At 50.9% G+C, this 18,170-nt stretch overlaps 1 protein-coding gene across 3 annotated transcripts in view; it reads right to left on the bottom strand.

The window, feature by feature from the left end:
* The window catches only part of LOC146772630 (methanethiol oxidase-like), a 201,531-nt gene that overhangs the window by 37,269 nt on the left and 146,092 nt on the right, over positions 1-18,170 (bottom strand). For all 3 annotated transcript variants that reach the window (XM_085638727.1, XM_085638729.1, XM_085638728.1), the window contains exon 10: positions 1,132-1,224. In XM_085638727.1, coding sequence (XP_085494853.1) covers positions 1,132-1,224 — 93 coding nt within the window. The remainder of the gene's footprint in view (positions 1-1,131; positions 1,225-18,170) is intronic.

The following is an 18,170-nucleotide window of genomic DNA, read 5'->3' as shown; positions in this document are numbered from 1 at the left end:
GTGTGAGCTATAATTTATGTTGCATTCCATGTTTTTTTAATATAGTGGCCGTTTGCTATTGCTTATACTCTTAGCACTCATCCCTGCAGTGTGCAGATCGTAGGTTGTGGGTTTACTAAAGGGATCAGATGACCAGATCTGGCCCAAATGAGTCAGTGTAATATGATTAGGAAGTTGATGAATTTCCCTATAATTGTGCACTGTGAGGGGCAATTAAACCAGTGGCTCTTGCAACCTGCTGGCTAAACTCGTGTGTCAGTGATATTATAATGGGCCTGCGATTCATGATAGATGAACAAGCCTGAAGGTTAAACTAGAGGTGATGTACACTTAGCATGTAAGATTGTCCATGGTGTTTTTGACAAATATTCACAGAATTGAAATATATCAGTTTCTTTTATAAAGGTAACTAATTCTCACCACTTGACTAACATAACAAAGAATACCTTAGTTACATGTAATAATCAGTTTTCAGCTTGTAACTAACATAACAATGAAGATTATGGTTTTCGTCAAGTAAGCAAACATCTCGTATAAATGAGTGCTTATCAACCTATCCAGTCGGGAGACCGGAGGAAGCGAAATACATTTACAAAACACATGACGGCTGAATACATGTGAGGCATAAGACTAAATATTTATAAATACACTATTCAGAGACTGACTAAATGGAGAATTATTTTGAACTTTGAGAAATTTAAAATTTAAATGTATTGAGTGGCTATGGCACAGGATTTGTGGAATTACTTCAAAATTAAATAGAGAGAAATGAGGCCCACAAAATGAATTCATAGTAAACAAATTGTCTCAGCAGAATGCGTTGCTGGGGGTGCTCAGTCTTAATGGGTTTATCCAGTGAAAAGTAAAAATATTCTCCTTTTACTCAGTGTATTGCTTCATAAACTATCAGCAACTGCATGTGTATCATAGTGTCAATTTGTTTGATGACGTCTGGTATGGTTGTAAACATATTGTGACATAATTCACTTGATGGTCCTTTTAAGGCCTTCCACTAAACTTATTTCTGCTCTTATGAAATGGTCTGCACTCTTCATGGATCACAAAAGAAGATTTTTAACTTCTGAGTAGTTTTGCTACTTGCACAAGACACGAGTGGAAAAGGAAACTTACTTTAATCACAAGGGGTTCCGGCTGGCTCGTCAACTCATGGTCCTTGACTACGGTTACAGGTCCCCCTTTCACAATGCTTCCCCCCAGAAACACCTGCAGGAACGTAGAAACAGGCCCATGGTCAGATGACATTCAGTAGAACAACATACATTAGTCTAAATATTTAATTGCTGAGGACATGTGGCAAAAAGATCAAAACAAGACTCCTTTTACCCAACCAACAATCAGGTTTCCAGACAAATGTCAATTTGTTTGAGGCCTGGTGAGGTGTTAATGCATACTGTGACGTCATGTATTAGTCCCCCCTTTCGTGTATACATACAGTTACAGATTTGTTTATGTGTATTGTAATGAGCTGCCACAGTATGTCTGTTGTGCATTAAAGGCTGGTCTTAAGGTTCTAGTTTTCGGAGTACAAAATATAGCTCAACGTGTGTTATTCAACTTTGACAGAATTTATTTTTCTAAAGGAGGTTAGACCCCTGTACTCACTGGGCTAAATACCCACCTCCATTCTACAGCCCAATTGAATGGTTTAGAAATGATATCTTTGGTTTAGTTTGCCATTGGATCCACCAGTCCCTCTCGTTACTGTGGTGCAGGTATCTCTGTAGGAGCCACCATGGACTAGATGTAAGGCTGACCTGGAGGACAGGCTTCCAGTCAGGTGGTAGGCAAGTCAATTCAGAACAGCCCGCAAAGGCAACGGCCGCCAAACTGAAGCGTCTTCCAAACTCACCGATTGCAGCTTCTCCAATACAAATGCAAATTAAGAGCATAATGCTGGGGCGAACACGGATAGCAGCAATTGGAAAACTTGCTGCAGAGTGAATTTGATATATTTATAAGTTACCATCAGTGCTTAGTTTGTTTAAAAAAAAGTGCCAGGGCCCTCGTCAGGAGGCCACTGCCTCTTTCACCACCCATTGCCCTGCCAGCGCTGCCACTGGCAGTACCAACACAACTGCAATCTATCACACTCGTACAAGAGTGACAATTCGGACTATACCGGGTCCCCAAAGCTACTAGAATGGCTTGGCCAGCAGGCATAGTTATTTTTAATATATACTGAATTAATAAACTATTGTCGTGCCGATCTCTAAATTAGACAAACATTGCCATCATGTGGCAGACTGTCATAAGTGGTGGTGTTGACGATTAAGTACCGGTAACCACCGGATTCCATATATTAACTTCATCATGAGGAGGCGCCATCTCAGGTCACATGGATGAGGGCGATGATTGGGTCTAAAGAAAACATATTACTAGGTGACCGGGCTTTTTCAGTCTCTTTGCCAAGGAGAATTGTGGTGGGAGAGACCGACTGTGGATAGAACGTCGATTCCACGTCTTCAGTACCAGTGTAAGAATAAAACCCACAAGAACAAGGTGAACTGGATTTGGTGGAAAAAAAGCTCAGTGACGAATTTAAAAAATAAAATATCCATGGAGGTTTATGCTCTTGCAGGGATGTAGTTTTGTTTTGTTTTTTAATTCAAAACGTTTCCAGGATACACCAAAAAATGTTTTGTGAATCCCAAGCTAGCCATAGGCACTTAACTGTGGTGTCGGGCCTCAGGCCCCCATGACGGTAATAACTGACCCAGAGACCTGATGATGTACTACAGTAAACTGGCCACGAGCACGTGCACTTGGGCCCTTTTATTAACGGGGCCACGTCACTCGTGGCACCCGTGATGGATGGGTGTGGGGGTGCAGTATGTCCAGCCCTCGAGGGAGTGGCTGGGATTACAACTTCCTGTGAGACACTAGAACTTGTCTCACAGGACACTACATTCCTCTCCAAGTTTATTGAAGGACAAACAAAATGTCAGTCCAACCTGTGCGGAAGAAACAAACGGTTAATTAAATACCACAGGGTCCATCAGTCTCTCGAGTCAGGTGGCAGGACGACATCAGACATGGGCTGGTGAACTTGGCTAGCCGCAGGACCTTCTCGGCGGACACCCGTAATTTAACCCGAGGGACTCAGGACACGACTGCTGGCTTGGAGACGTCCACGGCATACCGTCCGTTTGCTGACAATGACATTTCTTGCATGGCTTCCTCTTGGCTGACGTCGGTGATGGTCTGTGGTGTGATCTACCAGTTCTTTTGGTGGGCTGCGTCATGACCATGGATGGAGTTTAACGTGAGTGTTCACAGAGGTAATGCTGGACCGACTGTCCCTGATGAACTACTTGGCTGTGACCGGTACCCTGTCGGTGGGGCAATGTCTCTTCTCGCTCTCCCGCCTGGTGAGGCCCGTCGTCGGGGTTGCTCCGGGACTACAGGAAGGCTACGCTGGAGCCGCTGGTTGTGTGCCATCTGGGGGCAGCTGCAGGACCGCCGAGGAGCCGTTGCTTGGTTGCACGCACAACCCTCCCGGGTGGATGATTCTTGGCTAAGACTTGCACTCGCTGCCGCAGTTCCGGTGTAGGCCAGGTTCACATGTGGTTTTGGGTTCCATTTAGTCGGCTTGTGTGGCAACTGTTTCGGACTCCAGTCCATCGGTACTCAGGGAGTGGTGCTTGACGCATGTGCCGATGGCTGGCGTGGTGATGGCTGTCAGTCATGTGGTGAGTCGGGATGACAGGTGGTGGTGACTTGCTGGGAGAGTTCGGATGTCAGGATGGACCTGGGCAGCCACGTGCCTCTGCCTTGCTGATGTTGGATGTCCGTGGCAGTTTAACACGTAGAGTGTGTTGACCCTCTCTTGCCTGGCTTGGGAGCCACTGCCGACTCCATCTTGTGGCAGTGTGAGGACGGACACTCTGAGCAGATCTTCACCCATGGCATCTGCGGACAGGAGCAGGGATGCCACTTGACTTGGACTGCCGACACTTGGGGAGTGGCCGTTCACATGGGGAAGCGTTGTGGAGAGACGCAGTTCGCGACTGCTGCGGCTTACATTCGGTTCTCCTGTGAGGCTGTGTCCAGGGACGGTGGTCCGCCTTGGTGGCTGTCGGATGTGTCAGGGTGGGCTCTTGGCTTGCTGCAAGTCCCTGGTCTTCTCCTTTTGCTGGTCTGTTCAGTCTACCTGTGTCTTCCGGGTTTTTCAGGGTGACAGGGCTGTCACTCTTCTTTCATCGAGGGCGTTGCGCTTAGACCTCGAGGCTGCGCTGTCATGGCGCCGGCTTCTGCCTTCGCTCCGGTGTGCTCCTGGCTTGCTGGGTGACGTGACGTCCAGTCGCGTGTCGCTGCCGTTGGAGCGCCTGTTGCTGTGGCGGCCTGCCACGTGGTGTGTGCGACTTCTCGCTTGCCTGTCGTGGGTCACCGCTGACTCCATCTTGAGGCTGTGTTGAGGAGGACACTGTCGCGGACACTGTCGCTTTCGGGCTGCTGCGGGTGCGACTCCTTTCTTGCCTGTCGTGGGTCACCGCCGACTCCATCTTGAGGCTGTGTTGAGGAGGACACTGTCGCGGACACTGTCGCTTTCGGGGCGCTGCGGGTGCGACTCCTTTCTTGCCTGTCGTGGGTCACCGCCAACTCCATCTTGAGGCTGTGTTGAGGAGGACACTGTGTTGCGGACACTGTCGCTTTCGGCCCACTGCAGGGCTACGCTTGTGCAGTGGAGACGTGGTCGCTCTGTGCTGCGTCCAGCGGTGCTTCTTTGTGGAGATGTCGCTATTGCCCGGGGTGCTTGCCCATGCTGTCAGGTTCACTGGCGCGGCCTTTTGCGTGCATCGGACCACGTGCCCTCCGGCTTCTCCTTGGGCGCTCTCGTCTGGCACAGGGTGTGCCTGTGTTGCAGCTTGCGGTCGTGTCTGTACACCAGTGGGAGTGAGTAGTGATCTCCTCACTGGCGGTGGCGATGGGCAGCCGCTTGTGGTGCCTGCTCTGCACCAGATTTTCTTGTGCCGCTGGTGTGGAAAGGTACCTTGTGACGCTGCTGTCTGTTTTGCTACTGGTGCGACTTGCGGCAGTGTTGTGCCCACGATAGTGCTACTGCTGCGATGAGTGTCGCCGTCTGGCTCGAACGGCCAGTCCGCGTCTTGGACTTCTTGTGGTGGGCATGGTAACATTCGCTCTGCCGCTGACTGCTTCTACTGTGTCGCTGTGGCTTCTTTGGCCGTGCAGGGCATTTCGCTGATCCTTGGTTGGTTTCCTCTTGCTGCGAGCATTGTGTATGCTGTGTGGAGGTGCTGTGTCGTGCACCACACCTGGGGGCACCGTGGCTACTGTTCATGTGTTAGTAGGCATACTGCCACTGTGAAGCCACGCTGGGGTGATGATGCAGGTGTGGGGTCCTGCGCAGTGTTGGTGGGCCCCAGTCCTTGGCGGATGCTGTCTACTTTCTGTCTTTGGCCACCGTGTGGGAGCTGGGGACACTTTGGGCGAGGGTGAGGTGGCTGCTCTCTATACCCGTGTGGGTTTGGATATTCTTTTCAACTTAGCTGTGTAAATGTGGGCCGGGATCTTCCTTGCATGACGAAGTTCCCATTGTGCCACTGCAGGCGTTCCTCGGTAGTGTATTTGGGTGGTGTGGCTGCAGTACCACAGGTGGCCACTGGATGGCAGTGCAGCACTCCGGTTGTGCCGGTCCCGGCATTCGCACTTTAGACGAAGGGCTGTGCAGCTCCTGCTTGCGAGGTGGGGAGGCCATCCTGTGTGCTGTAAGCCTTCTGTGGAGGTAGGTGGAGCGTTCACCTGGCCAGAGTGCAGGACTCCCTTGTCCATTGGTGTCACTTCAGTGGGGAGACCGCTGGCGTGTGAGGTCTGTCTGTGGACTCCCTGGGCTGAGTGTGGGCACATCCATGTGACTGTTTGGGGGCGCTGCCGACCCTGTTCTCCTTTTGCTGCAGGGACTGGCAGGGTTTGCTGGACCAGTGCGATGTCGCAAGCTGTGTGGCGCTGCATGTGGCCACTAGATGGCGCAGAGTCTTTTCACCGGGGCACGGGCAGCCCTTCTCTAGTTGCGTGCTGAGCCGCCCCCAAACGTTTAAGGGGGCAGGCGTGGTGGCAGTTTGTGTGGTGACCCGCGGGTGGCGGGGTAGGGGCTCTCTTGCTATTCTATTCAAAGAGGGCCAGGGCCGCAGCCTCCCGGTTGCGGGTAGGCGTGAGCTGCCTGCGGTGGGGGTTTGCAGCCAGCGCGGGATGCAGCCGTTTGATACTCTCACCCAGTGCTGGCTGATGGTTCGCTACTACGCTGTGGGCAGTGTATTCCATGATGCCCTGGGGTGCTGAGATGCCGGCATGGGTTTTTATTTTTTTTCCTGGCGCGGCCGGGTTCAATTTCCTTATTAATGCTGGGTCGCAAAACGTGCTGTCTCTGCTAGGGGCGCCGCTTTTATTTTGCATGTGTAGCAGCAGGGAGGCCTTGAAGCGGAGCGCTCCCGCCCCTCTGGGCCATGGCGCCGTGTTGGTCTTGACTCACGTACCGGGTAGGTGTCATCGGTGGGTGCCGGTTGATGCGCCGTCATTTATTTGATCCTAACGGCTTGGATGCGGGTTAGTGGGGGAGTCGGTCTGTGCCGCTTCTCCTCCAGTGACGCCAGCGGCTCTGTCCACAGGCTGCTGCTGTTGGTGCTGGGGGTGGTCGTGTCGCGACCCTTCTCACTTTGTGGTGGGTGCAATAATGGCGAACTGGAAGGCCTGTAGGCGCCTCAGGGCATAGGCGGGGGTACTCCTAGTGTCAGAGTCATGGGTGCTTCCAGCGCAGCGCTAGTAGCGTCAATTTTCTTTCATGCTTACTGGGCCACTGACCTTCCGCTGTCGGGCTAGCTGGCACCAAGGCTGCCGCGGTGGCTGTGTGTGGGTGCTGCTGGGCCCACTCCCGTGATACCGGTGCATGCGCTTGGTGGCCTCCTCCTTCCTAAGCACGGCCTCGATTTTCGTGCTGGCACTGGGTATGAGTGAGCCACCGTACAGGAGACGCTAGTCCTCTCGGCAGTCATGGGTGGCAGTAGACAGCGCGCCGGGGGTGCCGTTTGCCGGGCTCACTTTCTCTCCCAGGAGGAACGATGAAGCAGAGAAAGCAGGCATGCGGGGTTAGCTGCCCGCCTCGTCGCCAATGTGGTGTCGGGCCTCAGGCCCCCATGACGGTAATAACTGACCCAGAGAAATGATGATGTACTACAGTAAACTGGCCACGAGCACGTGCACTCGGTCCCTTTTATTGACGGGGCCACGTCACTCGTGGCACCCGTGATGGATGGGTGTGGGGCTGCAGTGTGTCCAGTCGAGGGAGTGGCTGGGATTACAACTTCCTGTGAGACACTAGAACGTGTCTCACAGGACACTACATTAACCAGTGTGCAGGCTACAATTGCTGTGAATAAGTTCCTTGATGTTTGGGTGCAGGCAGCCTTTTATCCATTTTGGAATTTTACAATATACATGGTACATAACTGGTAACTGTGCTGTATGGTCCAGTATTTCCATCAAGGGGTTCTGGTGACCTCATAAGCCACAAAACTGAAAACCAAATGGTTTGCAAATTTCACCAGAAGCCCTAATTGACAATATTGGACCATATTACACATCAAAATATAATTTTTTAATACATTTTCCCATTTGTAACGTCAACTAATTTGCACATTATACCTTAGGATTCAGTGGTATCAGCCTTGTTGCATCATTACATTAGCAGTGATTACAACAGCACCAATGCTTGTACAGTAGGCACCGCTACGTGTTGGCGCTCTTAAGCTTCACATGCCTAGGCTCGCAGTGCCTGTCCGAGGCAATGAGCTTGTTGTTTAATTATATCATGCAATGAGCAACATATGAGGAACAGTGCTATTCAGCTGATCCTATGAATAGTGCGTTTGACAACTGGGGAATGGGGCTTAAAAATTTTGGGCTGAGTTAGAGTATCTCATGGATCTGTTTGTGGGTGTGTGCGTGTGTCGCCTATTGCGCCTACACCTGCTGCTCTGCGGGCTGGCCCGCGGCAAGTGAATGGCCCGGGGCGTCGCCGTGCGGCTGGTGGCAACAGGTCGAGTGTCTTTGGGTGACTTGGAGGTACACGACGCGAGCGCTGTATCACTTAGATGAATCAGGCGTCTGTGGAGACTAGTCTGGCTGTCTACGCTCTGCTGTAGCGCTGTCAGAATTGCTTCCCAGTTTCCAGATATAGGTATTTTCCTAAGACCCATGGTTTCTTCGCGCCGGATCGCTATACTTTCTGCCCTAGCCCATGCGAGTGTGGAGCGTCTCCATGCTTGTATGTGGGGGCGGGTGGATTGGGAGCCTTCCACTTTTTCGTGATTAATCTTTTGGCCGCCACTATGCCTAGGTCTAAAAACCTGGAGGTTACCTCAGTGTTTCATGTTCTCCGGAATTTATGCAGCAGTTATGTTGGCCAGTCAAAGGTATATCTCTCGCGGTGCAGGTGCGGAGTACGTCCGCCAACGCCTTCCAATATGCACCGAGGCTGGTGCAACTCCAGAGCATGTGCACAAGTTCAGCATCTGGGACAGCACATTTAGGATAGGTAGAGTCGGTGCGGTGGAAATATCTGTTGATTTTACCAAGGGTGAAATACGCTCTGTGTGATATAATACTGTATTTGTCTGAATCTCAGATTCCTGGGGATCTGTACTGGGCTGGCCAGCACTTGCACCCATTCTTCGTCTGAGAATTGCCGGCCCAGGTCATGTTCCCACTTGTGACGAAGGGGGGTCTAGACTTATCGGTGCATGCGGTCTCAGTGAGGCTGCGAACCATCGTGTAAGGTGCCTACCTTGTCTCATAACGTGTAAGTATTGCACAGGGAGATGCATTTATGGCTCAGTGGTAAGGTCGCCCCATTTCACAGCGACTGTAGCCATCAGTGATCTATGCAGGAGGAATTGCCCTGCGGGGAGCCCTTCAACTTCTATTAGTGCCACATAGGGAACGAGCGAGCCATCGCGATATAAGTCACCTAAAGTCTGAATTCCCACCTCGTGCCAGTGCTGCAGCTCAGCAGCTGTAAATACCGCCTGGCCCCTAGGAATGCCTTCTAAAGGGAGCGCAGGGGCCTAGGGCGTTATGTTTCGGGTTATATAGAGGCTTCTTCGATAGCATTTGTATATCACGTTCAGCATCAGGGATTCTGGAGGCCGCGTTCGTGCAGCAGGGTGAAAAAGCTTGAGGAGCTGGGGTAACTTATACGGTGGGCGTGCGGTCGCTGTGTCGTATCGTTGACGGCCTGGCATCCACTTGGCGATCCACTGAAGTTGGGCTGCCAAATAGCAGGGCTCGAAACAGGGTGCTGCTAGGCCCCCGTGGTCCACAGGTAGATATAGTTTCTTTACCGCCACTCTGTGTTGCTGGGGCCCTATATGAAGTCCCTGGCCATCTACTCTAGAGTGGTGAAGAAGGAGGTGGGTATATAGATAGGCAGGTTGGCGAAGTAGTACAAGAACCTTGGCAGAGCCACCATCTTTACCAGTGCCACTCTGCCTGTAACAGCAAGTGGGAGTGTTCTCCAGAATCGCATCTGGGTTCTGATGGCCGTTAATGCCCTGAATAAGTTACCGTCATAGAGATCCAGCGGTTGCCGATATACTTGTATACCTAGGTAGCAGAATGTGCCCTTGATCCACACACCCTCTCGCCATCAAGCACGAGTCCTGGGTCGTGGTTCCCGTCGCCGAAGGCATATAGTTTAGATTTGCCGATGTTTACTTTCAGCCCTGATATTTTATATATATAATATATAAATTCACGGAGGATCTGAACCAGTCGTTCTGGCACATCAGTTGTGTCCCCAAGATAGATCAGTAGATTATCGGCATACAATGACACTGTGTGTGTGCCATCTCCTAACGGAATGCCATTGTGTAGGATTGTCCTTACTGATTCCACGAGAGGCTCCATCGCAAGCGCGAAGAGGAGGGGGGGGGGACAATGGGCAGCCCTTCGCGTCCCTCTTCGCACTGGGACTATGTCTGATATGTATGGTCCTGTCTTCACCCTTACCACTGGATTTGTGTAAAGTAAGCGGGTCAGTTTCAGGAAAGTGGGGTCTAGCTTGTATCTTTCAAGAGTGGCAAACATATAATCCCATACGAGAGAATCAAAGGCTTTGTCAAGATCAAGTATGAGGCAGCCTGCTATCGGTCAGTCACATGTAGAACAAGCTGCAACTCGAAAGAAGTGAAGTAGATTGAGTGAAGTATTTCGGGACAGCACAAATCCGTTTTGGTCTGCATGGACCAGGGTGGGAACAACTTGCGCCAATCTGTCTGCCAAGACGTTTGCTAACAGTTTAAAATCAGTGTGGAGTAGGTCGAGGGGCCTATAGAAGTTCATATCTGTTGGGTCCCCATCAGGCTTGGGCAACAATATCAAGTGAGACTCACGCAGTGTAGGAGGGAGCTGTCCCGTTTCTACAGCAGCTGCATAGAGGGTGTGTAGTGGCAGCACTAGTGATACACTATGCGCTTTATTGTATTCCGCCGGGAGCCCCTCGGGTCCCAGAGTCTTCCCTGTGGCCACAAACAATATTGCTTCCTGGATTTCCTCCAGTGAGATCGGCTCACTCAATATCTCGTTATGCGCCGGCGTTACTTCAAGTATGTGTACTCGGTCTAGGAAGGCTGTTAGGGTATGTGAATCGCAGCAGCTTTGAGACTGATTCAGTTGACTGTAGTGGTGTGTCATAGCTGCATGAATGTCGCACTGCATATGTACTAGGACCCCTGTGTTAGTTCGCAATGCGCCTATCGGTTTATGAGCGTGTTACTGACAGATTAGCCAGGCCAGAAGTCGGCCCGCCCGATCAGCGGTGGCGTGAGCTCGTGCCGTGTGCGCGGCATAGTTGTGGCAACGAAGGTGTTCTAGGAGCTCAGTGCGTGCTGTGCACAGCGTCTCTAGGCGATGTACATCTCTTCCCCCTTCTTCACCTTCTGTTTCATATCGTAACAGTTGCGTTTCGATTTTGCTTAGGCTAGAGTCTAGCTGTTTACGTATGCTCCAGGTCGCACCCATACAGTGTCCCCTCTTTGTAAATTTAAAGGCTTCCCACTCCACTAGTGCGTCCCCTGCTGTGTTTTCATTGACTTCAAAATATTTGAGTAGTGCTGTTACTAATGTCGAGCGAAATGCTAGGTCCTCTAGTACTGCAGTTTGGAGTCTCCATGTGGGGGCAGGGGGGTGTTCAGGTTCCCAGGCGAGTTGCAGTATTTGGGGATTGTGGTCAGAATGCGTCCTGCCTAGATATTCTATCCAGCTGACCAGGCAGAGCAACGCAGGGGATTCCATTATTCGGTCTAGGCGTACGTGCAATCTATGCACCGCTGAATAGTAGGAGTAGACCCGGGTGTCAGGGTTAATGGTGCGCCATATGTCTAAAAGTGTCCAGTGTGCGAGCCAGTCTGTGAGGGCCTGTGTGTTGGACGTTACTGTAGTTCTGGTCAGAGGTGGAAACGACCTGTCTAAATCTATGTTAAGCACAGAATTGAAGTCCCCTCCAAAGAGCCAGGGGATCCCGACCCATTTCGTTAATATCTTTGTGTAGCTGTCTAGGAAGGATGGCTGGCTGATGTTCGGGGTGTAGATGCTACCGATAAGTATCTGTTGGCCGTTAAGTCGCCCACTAACTAATGTGTACCTTCCTTCAGGGTCTACTAGTACATCCTCGCTTATGAATGGGATACCGGCTCTCACCCAGATGAGGACACATGCGCATGGGCTGAATAGCGTGTACCAAACACTTGGCCTTTTCATCTGCTGCGCAGTCGTTCTAACTCTGTGTGGGACATATGTGTCTCTTGGAGTAACTCTATACCGGCGGCCCTGCGCTGCAAATAGGCATAGGTTGAGTATCTACGAGCCAATGTATGTATACCGCGCACATTCCATGTAACTACGTTGACCTGCGTCATGTTACTTCTTTAAGCTGGTCAGCGTGGCTCAGGGAGGGCACGGCGTTGCGATTCATGTGTGTGGGTGTACTCAAACTCAGTAATGCTAGTAACAAGGCACAAGTGTGAGCTAAACCATGCATAACTATCAAGGGCGAGATCCAATTGGATATTCGTCCAAACTAAGATGCCCAATTTATGGCCAGAACTGTGTCAATCTGACGTGTGGTAGGGGTGTGTGTGGCACGCGACGAATTAGGGTTATTACGACCCTCAGTATCAAGCTTGGGTTGCAGGTCAGCCCAGCCAAACCTTCGCATACGGGACGCGTGCGCGCCGCAGCTGCCCTATATTGTGGTGTTCGGAAAGGACTATTCGCGGCTGTGTGCAGGGCGGCGCGGTTTCTCTTTTGGAGGAAGGCATATATGCAAACAACATGCAAATTACTACACAACATTTTACTAGGCTGACAGGTACTTGCGTGCGTTGATTTCTATAGGGCACATTAGTCCACAGAAAGTCATATGATGTCATCTGCCGTCTGCAGCATGACCTCCTGCAGTTGAAATTCTTTGGGGTCGCCGAGCCTGGAGGGGATGGAGGCGGTGGGTGTCTGAGGATCTGGATGGGCTCAGGTGGCGGTCAGGGTTTTCTGCCATAGCTCCCAGTGTTGCAACCACGTGTATTGCTTCCTGTCTTTCCATTCTTCTCTGAGTTGGGGACAGTGGAGGCCGCAGCAGTATCTGTTTTAGGCCTGCTGCGCCCACCTCAACGTCTTCTGCTGGGCTTCCTCAGTGTTTCTTCCTCGCGTGGCCTAGGCCCTGCCCATGTTCCCAATTCCTCCAGCCAGTCACAAACTTTTGTAGAAGAGTCGAAGAAGCGCACCACTCCTTTAACAACCACTCGCAGTCTGGCAAGGAATAGCAGTGAGTAGCTGAGTTCAAGTTCACGTAGTTGTCGCTTCACTAAGGCGTAAGTGCTCCTGCGCCGTGGCACTTGCGCTGTGTAATCCGGAAGTTTCATGACTTGGTTGTTGCCTATCTGAATGTTTGCCAATTTGGGGGCCTCTCGTAGGATCGTATCTCTGTCCCTGTAGTTTAGGACTTTAAACAGGAATGAGCGTGGACTGGTTCCGGCTGGGTTTTCTGCGCAGGGACTAGGTGCGCTCTTTCGACTACAAAGTGGAGGGACAATGCGCCAGTGGGCAGCAGTGAACTGATCAAGCGCTCAGGGTATTCTTCAGGTTTGCGCCCTTCTTCGCTTTCTGGCAGGCCCACATCACGGACATTATTTCGGCGTGAGCGCCCCTCTGCGTCTTCCACTTTGTCTTCCAACTCATGCACGCGGTCTATTAAGTCCTGTAGGGCTGCTGTGTGACTTTGCATAATGGGATTCAGTTCCGTGAGTGTTTGCTCCTGCAGACGCACTTTTTCCCTTAGTTTATGGTGATAGGCCGTTCAGCAGGGTGAAATCTGAAGTGACTTTTATAAATGTTTTACTCCAGCGAAGAGCGTGTTTGGTTGAGTGCAGTTCCAATCTTCTCTACCGCCGCCAGCACCGAGTCTAACTTGGTGGCGAGCGCTGCATGCGACATCTCCGTGGCAGTGGCGCTTTCCGCGGCCACCGACTCTGAGTTACCATTGCGTGGGTTAGGCTGCTGAGCAGATGTGCGTAGGCGGCCCATTGCTAACTGCTGTGCATTCGTGATCAGTTCATGCAAGTAGTATCAGTCACTCAGGTCGCAGCTTCTCGGGTGTAGTAGCCTCAACCTACGGGTTCATTGCGTATGTGCGGTAGCAAGTAAGTAGCTGTTTGGGGGAGGGGATTGTCACTTCTGGTGTGTTCGCTGCCCTTTAGCTGCTGTCTCTGTCGCACTCTCCTGTGGCCTGGGCCTGGTCCGACCCCATGCCCCGATCAGGGACGGCCTTCGCAGAGTGCTTGCTTTCTCGCAGCTGTTGAGTGTTTGCCCTCCCTTGAATAGGCGCTCTCCTGTTGTCCACGTCACCCCCAGGCTCCACAGTCCAGGCCCAAACCAATCTCTGTATCCAGAGTGGGGCGGGACTGTGTGGTTCTCTATCACCCCTGCGGTGTTACTCTAGGGTTGTTTGTTTCCCAGCAGTCTACCAAGTCTCGCCTGCTTCAGGGTAATTCGGGAGAGTTGCACGTATCACCCTCACTTGGCTGTGGCCTAGGCCAGACACAGCCCCCGGGCCCGGAGCAGGGCAAAACTGAACCTCTCTTAAGTTTACAGCGCTCCGTGGTCTCCCCCAACCCCTGCACTCCGGTCACTCACATTCAGTCAGGTGAGATGGGGGGTGCCCCCTCTCGGGGAGAGGTCGCTGACTATGCCCTTGATTCAGCGCTCTCTGCTGCTGATGATAGAGCGCTCTGGCACCCAGCACTTTCTTGTGTCGCCTCACCCAGTCTTTTCCTCAGCAATGGGGTTATGGGGGTGTACGGCAAGTTAAGTAGAGACATCGCTCTGCTGCTCCGGCCTGCCTCTGCTTTCCTCCTTTTCAGGGCAAGTAGAGAGAAGTCACGCGCTCTGCTCCTTCATGGATTAGGTCTAAGTCTTATTCAGCCCCCGGGTCTGGTGTATGGGGGGGTCTGTGCCCCTTTGGCGTTTTGTGGCACCCCATGGCAGCACTCCTGCAGTTTAAATGTGCACACGGCCTCCCCTGACCCCCGCGCCTTGGCCCAAGCATTCACACCCCGTGGGATGAGATAGGGGGTCGGTGAGAAGCCGCTCATCTTATGTCCAGCCCGATGGCCTCTGCTGCCGCTGGTGAGGTGTTTCGCTGCTCAGCCCCGCCCTGTGCTGTCTTAACCTTCCTTGTGGGCGCTGATCCATCCGGAGCTCAAGGGATACGGGGCCCATGCAGCAGGGGAGGTGTTCCGACCTGGCCTCCCCGGCGGCGCTCAGGTGCACTTGGAGCACGCGGGGAACGGTCGCCCGTCCCTCCGTTTAGCAACAGTTTGCCAGCGGTTCTTGGGGTTGGGGGTTACTGATGTCTCTGGGGCAACTACACCTGTGCAGGTGGGACACAGCACCTTCATGGCTTTGTGTGGTGTGAGCCCGCGTCCCCAGGCCCTCCTCTCTTAGTTGGCAATGTGCATGGACACTGACTCAATGTTAGATTGTTGTTCGCATAGCAGGTGAGCGTAGTATGGAGTGGGGAGTAAAGAAAGTATGTTTGTTGAACATGTGCATTGGAAAGTAGGTTAAATTAATAACAAGAGGTGGACATCTTAAATTGGAGTGGCACACAGAGGAGGGTGGACACATGTGAATCTACTGCAGATCATGCTAAGAACAGATTTTACAGGGTAACACTTTCCGTTGTTAGCATGTGTTGCAGTAGATGCTTCTCCAACAAGTAGCTTGTGAGATACTGATAGCTCCCCAGCATGCAACCTAGCTTACTAAATGATAAAGATGAAAATGTGTCCAATTTGACCATTGAGTTGGATAACCATTGTTATTTCAGCACCAATATACCCTTCAGAGTGCACACGGACTTTACAAATTTATGTTGCGTTATGTTTAAAGATAATATTTGAGTGATAGGTCATGCGATGCTGAGGAGATTTATTATGCCCTTGGTGCCAGGGGCCTTACACTGTGGCCGTTATGTATGCTCCATGTAGAGGCATTGCAAATTGATAAAGCATGGATGCCTCCAATGTAATCTTGTCTGATGAGGTCACTGTTACATCACTAATAATTTTAGTAGCTCTGGAAGCGCTTCATTGAGCTTAAGTAGCTCCTACAACAAAATACGTTGGATACCCCTGCTGTAAACAGTGCTCTCCTACAAACAGTGGCTAGCCTATGGATGATGCAGATGTCTGGATTAGAGTCCAAGGAACCGTTTGGCCACACATTGCCTCATTTCCTGGCTAGGATGTCCACACAGAGGAGCTTGGAACAGTTGGTGGAGTGGAACAAGTAGCCGCCCTACAAATGACCTCTCAGCTAATGAAATGTTTCTCAGAAAGGCCATGGTTACTGCTTTCTTGTGTTCTGGGGGTGACATGGAGAGCTCTTTTAACTTTTAGTTAGCAGGTCTGGATGCATTTATTTATTTATAATGTTTTATACAGTGCGAACGTGACCCTTGCTGGTATCAGAGCGCTTTACAGCGTTTAAGGGGATCGGTAGGATAAAAAATATCATCGTCCAGGACAGAACACATTGTGGCAGAGTCCCTATTGGAGCATCCACCTGGCAATGCTTCAATTGGGAGATGTGTGGTTTTGCAAAGGATATGAACAATAGGTTAGTTATGCGAAAAGACTTTGTACTGTCAACGTAGTTCAAAAGAGCCGGTTTGACATGTAGGGTTTGAGGGGCGCTTTCTGCTATGGAGTCTGTGTGAGGGGAAAAACAGGAGCTCTATGTTTTGATTGAGATGGAACGGGAAACGACGGAGATAGAGTTTTGGGTATAGTCCTAAGAACTACCCAGTCTTTGTGACCCTTAAAGAAAGGTTCTTTAACTGTGATGGACTGCAATTCACTAATACGTCTTATAGATGTTATGGCAACATGAAAAGCTACCTTCCAGGAAAGGTACTATAGCGGACAAGAGTGGAGGGGCTCACAAGGCCCCTTGAAGGCTTTAATCACTGGTATGAGAAAAAGAGAGGAAAGCTTCCTGTTTTGCATATAAGTGGTCATGACTGCTTAATGGAGGTGTATACAAGTGCAGACGAGACCGGACTTCTGCAGGTGGAGCCGATTGCTGATAATGTCCAAGACTGCAGGATTTAGAGGGTCTAAATGTTTGGGGATGCTGTAATTGACAAAGTTCTTCTGTTCTGCTGCAGAACAGGTGCGAGTGGGGTGCCGACAGAACTCCCGTAACATATCCATATATTATTGTGGAAGAGGACGTTTGCCATAACCCTCTATTGAGCTGCTTGGGATCTAAGTGTCTGATTTGGCTACGGCTTCTGGTGAGAAGTTCCAGCCTGTTGGGGAGCTTTTTCGTTGGGGCGGATTAATATCTTGAGTAGAACAGAGTACTACAGCTATCTGCCAGGTGGGGCTAATAAAATGAGAATCTTAGAGGTTTGCACCATTTTCTGAACCACAAATGGAAGGAGTGGTAGTGATGGAAAAGCGTAGGCAAATTCCCTGATCAGTTCACCCATAGTGCTTTGTACATGGACTGTGGGTGTGGGGACCTAGAGGCGAGGATTGGATATTTTCCATTTTTGGGTTGGGGGAATGGGTCTTTGCATCACAAAATTGATAATTGTGGAACAGGACCTGTAGGTGGAATTTCCACTCGTGGACTGGTTCATGCATCCTGCTCAGCAATTCAGCCAGGTTTTTGTCAAACCACATCAGGTACTCTGCCGTGAAGTGAATGTGTTGTTGGAGTGCCCACTGCCATGTATTTTGTGCTAGCAAAGAGATGAAGCGAGTGTGTGCCTCCTGTTTCTGCAGGTAGTGCATGGCTGTCATTTGTTTTTGGTCTGATTAGAACTATCTTAACCTGAATGAATGGAAGAAAGGCTTTGAGGGCAAGGTGTATGGAAAGGACTCAAGGTAGTTAATGTGGTGCCTCTTGTGATGAGTAGCCCACACAGCTTGAATGGTCCTGTGCTCCAAATGTGCACCACAGTCCGCTTGAGACATCCATGGTGCTGATAACCTACGGAATGGGAACTAGGAAGCGTTCGCCCTGCAGCAGACTGTAGAGAGTGATGGGCGTTGGTGCTTCCCATCACTACCGACCCTCCGCTTGTGACCTTTGGGCCAAGAGGCACTGTTATGATCATATGTGAAGCCGGGCATTGGTCAAATATGACGATACAGGAAGATATCATGCCCAGGAATCACATAAAGGTTCTTATTGAGATTTGACTGAAACAAAAGAGGTAAATGCTGGTGGAAGGTTAGCATCCTGTGTGGGCTTGAGTAAGCTTTGCCTGTGATAGAGATTAGCACTGCCCCTAGGAAGGGCTAGATCTGATGGGCTACAGGTGAGATCTGGTGGCATTGGTTTTCAATTTGCGGCTGTGCTAAAGGATGTCTGCTAAGCACTGTTGCTAGCTTGCACTCTTGATCAGCTAGTCTTTGAGGTGGGGGAAAAAGTAGATACCCCACCTTCTCAGGTGGGCGGGTACCACCGCCAGGCATTTAGCGAAAACCCTTGGAGCTGTGGTGACACCAAAATGAAGTACTTTGGACTAGTAGTGATGACCACTTACCATGAAGCAGAGGTAGCTCTGC

The sequence above is a fragment of the Triturus cristatus genome, chromosome 12, assembly GCF_964204655.1.
Source record: "Triturus cristatus chromosome 12, aTriCri1.1, whole genome shotgun sequence".
In the NCBI taxonomy this organism is placed as follows: domain Eukaryota; kingdom Metazoa; phylum Chordata; class Amphibia; order Caudata; family Salamandridae; genus Triturus; species Triturus cristatus.
The sequence above is the reverse complement of the archived record's forward strand: the minus strand, read 5'-3'. Positions and strand labels throughout refer to the sequence as shown.